Source organism: Chrysochloris asiatica, unplaced genomic scaffold (assembly GCF_000296735.1).
Source record: "Chrysochloris asiatica unplaced genomic scaffold, ChrAsi1.0 scaffold00026, whole genome shotgun sequence".
Taxonomy (NCBI): Eukaryota; Metazoa; Chordata; class Mammalia; order Afrosoricida; family Chrysochloridae; genus Chrysochloris; species Chrysochloris asiatica.
Window position 1 is genome coordinate 24170760 of NW_006408544.1, and position 7641 is coordinate 24178400.

At 35.5% G+C, this 7641-nt stretch overlaps 1 protein-coding gene across 1 annotated transcript in view; it reads right to left on the minus strand.

Moving 5' to 3' along the window:
- Positions 1-7641, minus strand: part of LOC102841677 (chromosome unknown open reading frame, human C1orf168) — a 98056-nt gene that overhangs the window by 63971 nt on the left and 26444 nt on the right. Inside the window, 1 exon segment of the mRNA XM_006839876.1 lies at positions 3678-3778. Within this exon segment, the coding sequence (XP_006839939.1) occupies positions 3678-3778 (101 nt within the window).

Genomic DNA, 7641 nt, shown 5'->3' on the forward strand with positions numbered 1-7641 from the left:
AAAAACCTTTCTTGAAACCTCTTTGATCCACCAATTATTCAGAGATGTTTTGGTCAATTTTAATTATTTGCAGATATTCCTGCTATGTTTCTGTTATTCATATCTAGTTTGATTCCATTGTGCTCCAAGAACATATTTTGTATGACTTTAATTCTTTTACGCTTTTTTATGGTTTGGTTTTGGCTCAGGATAAGGTCTATTTTAGTATATGCTCTATGTGCATTTGAAAAATATGTGTAATCTGTTCTTGTTGCGTGGAATGTTCTACAAATGTTGATTAGATACTGTTGTTTGATGGTGTTACTGAGTTCTGTATCCTTGCTGACTTTCCATCACTTTCTTCTATCAATTGTTGAGAGAGGGGTACTGAAGTCTATTCTAATAGAAAAAAATATCTATTTGTCTATTTTCAGTTTTGGTTTCACAAAGTTTTCTGCTCAACTGCTCAGTGCATACATATTTAGGATTGCTATATCTTCTTGGTGAGTTGCTCCTTTCATCATTACATAATGTCTTTCTCTGTGTCTGGTAATTTTCTTTGCTCTAGAGTCTGCTTTATCTGCAATTAATAGAACCGCACTTACTTTCTTTTGACTCATGTTCTATGATATATCATTTTCCATCCTTTTTACTTTCAATCTACTTACACTGTAATATATAAAGATGGTATTCTTGTTGACAGGTGATGCGATATATGCCAATCTCTGCCTTTGAATTAGTGTATTTAGATAATTTACACTTAATGTAATCACTGATATGTTATAGATATGTTAGGGCTTAAGTTTGCCCTTTATTTTTTGTTTTCTACCTATTCTTTCAGGTTTTTGTTTCTCTGTTTTAAATTTCCTGTCTTTTAAGTGCTTTTTGAACATTTTAAAGAATTCATTTTGATTTATCTGTAATATTTTTGATAGTATCTCCTTGTATAACTTTCTCTGTGTGGTTACTGTGGATATTACATTGTATATACGTAAATTATCACAGTATATATTGGTGTGACCATTTTATGTATACAATGAAGTGCAGACTTCTTATCTACCTTTGTGTCCCTTTCCTCATTCTCCTTATAATGGAACTGTCTTAAATATTTCCATTCCATGCTTTTAGAACTACATCAGAGTTAAACATTTTTGCTTTAATCACCAAATGTAATTTAGAAAACTCAAGATAAGGAGAATATGTTACATTTATTTATATTTCTATTCTTTCTATTATTTTTTCTTCCATTTTGATACTCCAAAGTTTTTTTTTCTTTTTATAATTATTTTGTCTATATAAGAAAAATTCCTTTAGTCATTCCTTAATGATAGGTTTGCTGAAATTAATTTTCTTTATTTTAGTTTTCCTTCTTCTTAGAATGTCACTATTTCCTCTTTGTTACTTGAATATTTTGGTAAAAGGACCCTGGATTGGCAGCTATTTTTTTCTCAGCACCAATGTTCTTTCTGTATCTTACTCTGGCTTCCAGGGTTCCTGATGAGAGGTTCACAAATTATTTAAATTGCTTTTCCTGTACAAGTAAGGCACTCTCTCATAATGCTTTCAAGATTTTTTTTTCCCCCTGTCTTTATTTTTCAGAAGTTTGATTATATGTCTTGGTGTAGGTCCCTTTGGGTTTATGTTTTTAGGAATTTGCTTGGATCCTTGACTCTAGCTTTATGTCTTTTGCCAAATTTTGGATATTTTCAGTCATTATTTCTTTAAATACTTTTTCTGTCTCATTCTCTTTCTGCTTTCTTTCCAGGACTCTGATGACACAAATTTTAGACATTTGTTATCATTCACTCACCCTTATATTCTGAACATTTGTGTCGATCTGTTTTCTCTCTGTTCTCCACAAGTCCACATGTCTACTATTCTATTGATTATCTATTACAGATTAATTTTTGTCTTCTTCATTTTGTCACCGAGAACATCAAGTGAACTTTTTATTCTGCTTATTGTATTTTTCAATTCTAAAGTTTCCATTTTATACATTTTATTGTTTATTTGGTGAGATTTTGATTCTTTTCCATTTCTCTCAAGCATGTTCATGATGGCTCATTGAAATATCTTTATAATAGCCACTTAACAATCTCTGTTAGAAAAAAAATTGTCAGAAACTTCAAACACCTCAGTCATCTTAACGTTGAAATCTATTATCTTTTTTCATTCAAGTTGAGATCTTTCCTGATTTCTGTTTTTATGGGTGATTCTAAATTGAAATTGGGATGTTTTGGGTTTATGTTATGAGACCCTAGATGTTATTTAACTCTGCTGCTTCAACTGTTTTCTTCTGACACCAACCCAGAAAGGGAGGAAGAGTACCACAGTTTTACTGCCAGGTGGATACAGAAGTCCAGGCTTCCCACTTGGCCACCATTGACACCTGAGGAAGAGAGGGGCTCCTTGTTACTTCTGGGAAGGCAGACAGTTTTGACTTTCCATTAAGCTTCCACTGATAGCCTGACTGGGATGAGTAGGTGGTTTCATTACACCTAACATTGTGAAAGCATTGGCTCTGTCAGGTTTCCATCGATGCAACCCCAGCAAGGGAGGAAGGGGCATCTCATTATAACTGGGGTCATGGCAGAAGAGCAATTTCTGTGTAGTCTTCATTTGCATTCTGAGTGGGACCTCATTACTTCCTAAGAGTGATGAATGCTCCAATGACCCACATGGCCTTCTCTGACACCACCCCAGTGGGGGACTGGATTGCATCCTACAGTCTGATGAGTTTGTCGGTAAGACTGGGGCAGCAGGTTTTCATTTTCTTTCTGTTTGACTGAACTAGAACTATTATTTGTGAAACTTTTTTGTTTTTTTGTTTGTCTTGCTAGACTTCCCTTTCCAAGTCCTTTGGCTAAACTTTTGTGTGCATGTGATTTTGTGCAACTCCATCTCTGTCATCTTTCATTTCTTGTCTCTAAAAATGGGTTAATAAGACCACGATATTAACACCTAACAACCTAACACAGCACTATAACACACAAGACAGTCTTAATAAATGTTAGCATTTATTCCAGCACTAATACATACGCCCTTTGAAGAGGACTATCTGACTTTTAGGCACAACAAAGACCTAGAAATTTGCAGCCATGCTATGAGTCTCTGCTTCTTCACCTTCTTACCTGAAGGGAAATCTTTCTACACTAAAAGATCTGAGCTGTGTCAGAAATATTAGAGGCAGGAAGACTTAGCTCTGAACCAGTGGTCAGATCCATTAAATAAATCCTTTGCTCTCTTTTAGACTGAACACAGGGGCCTAATTCTTGTGGTCTCTTATCTCTCTCTCCATACACTGAGTAACCAGGGAGCTTCAAGAGAGATGCCACAAGAAGAGAGATGAAGTTTTTATAGGAGGAGAAGGAAGAAAAATGAACGGCCATATCTTGATTTTCTCTCCCACGTATCTACCAAATGTAAAACATCTAAGAAAGTAGATTGTTGAGAAAGAGTAAAGAGGAGATTGAAAGGCAGCTGCCTTTCAGGAATAGTGAGATAGCATTGATGCCCAACTGGACTTATTTATTTTTTTTAGGAGACTAGACAAGGGAAAATTAAAAAAAAAAAAAAAAAAAGATGGTAGAGCAGTATGGCTGTGCATGTCTAAACTTAGCTAGAGGAAAAAAAATCCCGTTTTTGACACATTTTCATTCCATACAGGGTTACAATATTAATTGGCTTAGCAGACTTACAATCAGCAATTTCTTTTGTGGTGCAGAGGTTAATGGAGTTGCCAGAGTGTCTCAGATATGAAATTGTTGCCTCATAATTATGTAGTTCTTCAAATTCAGCACTGAGAAACATGGAGAAAAAGGTTACTTCCAGAAAACATTTCTTTAAGCATATTTAAAGACTTTTTGCATTTTTTCCTATTAGTAAAGTAATATAAGCAAATCTGGTTAATATGTTGAATTAGGCACATATGGAAAGTCACCAGCTTACTCTAAATAAAGCCTACTCTAAATAAGGAGCTCTGGTAGCATACTGATTATGAATCGGGCTGTGAACCGCAAGGTCAGCTGTTCGAAACTATCAGCTGTTCCGCCAGAGAAAGATGAGGCTTTCTGCTCCTGTAAAGATTTACAGCCTCGGAAACCCTGTACAGGGTCACTAGGAGTCGGAAACAACTCCACAGCACATAACAACAACAACAACAGGATAAGGTCTTTTCTGGATAAAACATGACAATACAAAGAATTGTACAAAGAATGCACAGGTCACCTAGAAATAAAGTACAATCCCCATATTACAGACACAGAAAGAAAACTCACAAAGTTATAAATGAGAAGTAAAGTCAAGGCACCTAAAGGAACCTGGGACCAGATGAAGCAAGATCATAATAAGTGGGGAATTGTGTGTCTGAATTAGAAAGTAAGTTTGAATCACAGGCTTCATATGAATAGGAAGCCTTAACCAAGCTATCAGTATAAAAATCCACCCTGAAACATGTTCTAAAAAATATCTGTTAACACTTCTAGAACAGAAGGAGGAAAGTTTGTTATCTGACTATGGCCACAGTAACAAAAGAAATACTCTTGAGAAACCAGATACTCAGAAACCCAATAACAAGATACAGGTATGGAGGTCTACATTCATGTTATCTATGTATTTCACAGACACAAAACTAAAACTGAGACTTGAAACTCAAGCCACCTATATTGTTGTTGTTAGGTGTCATTGAATTGGTTTCGACTCATAGCATCCTCATGCACAACAGAAGGAAACACTGCCGAGTTCTGCCCCAACTTCACAGTCATTGTTAAGCTTGAGCCCATTGCTGCAGACACTGTGCGAATCCACCTCATTGTAAAGGCAAATCTGAAGCCACTCTATAAAGACGCTGCCATGCACCATGGCCCCTATGGCTTCCAAAGAAAAATCCCACTCAAAATAAGCTTACAGTCCAAAATGCCAAACCACACAGTGAGATATACCACTGTGAGATAGTCTATAGGCACAATTATTGGGGCAATTAAATAATAGAATAACAAGCAACTGATTTAAAACACGTATGTTTTCAGTATTCAAGAATATAAAAAAGAAGAAAGCCACTAGGCAAATGCAAGATGGTGGAAAAATTAACATATAAATTTTGGGACAAAAGAAAGAAGTTATAGCAATTAAAACCCAGTACAGTTCTTGAAAAAAAATATTCATGCAGAGGATGAAAAGCAGACTAGACACAGCAGAAGAGAAAATGGAATTAGTTAAATCTGAGGAAAGCACCCAGAATGCAGCATAGAAATAATGTTGTTCAGATGCTGTGTAATTGATTCCAATTCAACCCCAAGTGGCAGAGTGAATCTGTCCCCTAGGATTTTCTAGATGAGGTTTTCTGCTCCATAAAGATTTACAGCCTCAGAAATCCTTTACAAGGTCGCTATGAGTCAGAACTGACTTGATAGCACACAGCAACAATAACAATTTGTATAGGAATAGATTTCCAGGTCTTTATTCTATGGAACTCTTGGGTAGATTTGAGTTGCCAACTTTTGGATTAGCAGCTCAGTGCTTCATGGTTGCACCACCAGAGGTCCTTATATAGCTACTAAGAGATGACAAGTATTAAAAGATTACCTAAGAGATATGGAGCATAGAATTAGAAGATCAAATATACATGTGCTAAGAATTCTAAGAAAAAAAAGAAAGAATGAGGAAAATGAGGCAATATTCAGATGATTGTTTTTAAGTGCCAACTAGTTGGTTACATATTTTTAAGTGCCGTCTAGTTGGTTCCGTGGAGTCCTGGCATGGTGCTGTGGGTTAATGTGCAGACTGGTTAATGTGCAGACTGCAAGGTCAGTTTGAACTGCAAGGTTGGCAGTTCAAGCTCACCAGCCACTTCTTGGAAACCCTATCAGGGTTGTTACAGGTCAGAACCTACTCAACAGCACTTAACAAAAACAACAAGAGTGGGTTCCAATTCATAGTGACCCTGTATAGGGTTTCCAAGGAGGGGCGGCTGGTGGGTTTGAAATACCAACCTAGTAGTTTAAATCGACCTTGTGGTCTAGTGTTTATCCTACAGCACCACACCAGGACCCCATTCAGATGATAATAACCAATAATTTTCTGAAATTGAAAAGGGAAATGAGTTCTACTGAAGCAAATTTAGTAATGAGAAGTGAAAACAAATCAATCCTCATAAAATTTGTAATGAATTAGCATACATCAAAGGAAAAGTATTAAAAACCTGTGTGAGAGAAAAGATGGTTTACTTAGGGACACCAATCCAAGGGGCAATAGATTTCTCATTAGCAACACAACGGTAGCAGTTGTAGACAGTATTTAAAAGTTCTGACCACTCAAGAGTAAGGGAGTAATAAAGACTACCTTTTCAGGATACAAAGCCATGTATTTATTACTCACAGGTGCTCACTGAACTAGATCAGCGATAAAAAGATAAGGGATAAATTTCAACAACAAAAAATATTTTTGAACTCCAAATAAAGCAGAAAATAAGAAACAATAGTGAATAACAAAAAACAAAACAATTGGTAAGTCCAAATAAATATTAAGTTTAAAATGACTAAATTTTATGGATAACTTTAAGGGTAACATTAAATTGAAATGTTAATATGAAAGATATTGGAAAGAGCTATGGGAATTAGCATTTCAAGGTCTTTGTATTGTTAAGGAGTAGGTTAGGGATGTATTGTTTAGGAGCAGGTTAGGGATTTTGATGAACATTCATTCAACTTGTTAATTGTAGATGACAAAAATTAAACTATAACCTCTAAAAAGAATGCTGTTAAGAACCATTGAGTCGGTTCCTACCCAAAGTTGGTTTCTGAGGAGTGGCTGATGAGTTTGAACTGCTAATCTTGCTTACCCTACAGAGCCATGTCAGGACTCCACCCTAAGACAAATAGTTACAGAATATTTAACTTCTAAACTAGTATATAAGGAATATGCAGTAAGAAAGTGGAAAAAAAAATCAGAAAAGAAAGGAAATGCAATAAAAAAAATTATATGGTAAATGAAAAAATCATAAAATAAAATGGGAAAATGCCCAACTAGATCAAGAACCACTAAAGAATCCTATAGATTCAACTACTCTAATAAAATAGAAAGCCTCGGTTGAATATTAAAAAAAATATATCAGCTACATACTGCTATACAGTAGCAGACAAACTAAAACTCCCAGATAAACGGATTGATGGCAAAAAGATGCAAGCTAAATACTATTCAAAAGAAAGCTGAGGTAGGTTTATTAATATTAGGCCATACTTAACAAGTCTGATTAAGGAAATAAGGAAAGGTATGGGAGTGCACACACATAAATTAAAGTTAAGGAATCAGACAAAACTACAGAAAATTTTAGGTTTTTAAATTCTAAGACCGTTTTATGATCAGCTTTGTTAATCAATTTGAAACTTTAAAGAAAACGGACAATTTTATAGCCAAATATAAAATTACTGCAGTGAACCCATAAGAAACAGAAAAACTAATAGTTCAGTAATCCTTAATTACTAGGAGCTCTGGTAGCGTAGTGGTTACGAATCGGGCTGCGAACCTTAGGGTCTCAGCAGTTCAAAACTACCAGCAGCTTCGCGGGAGAAAGATGAGGCTTTCTACTCCCATCAAGATTTACAGCCTTGGGAAGCGGTAAACCACCGCATAACATGGATGAACCTTGAGGAAATTATGCTGAGT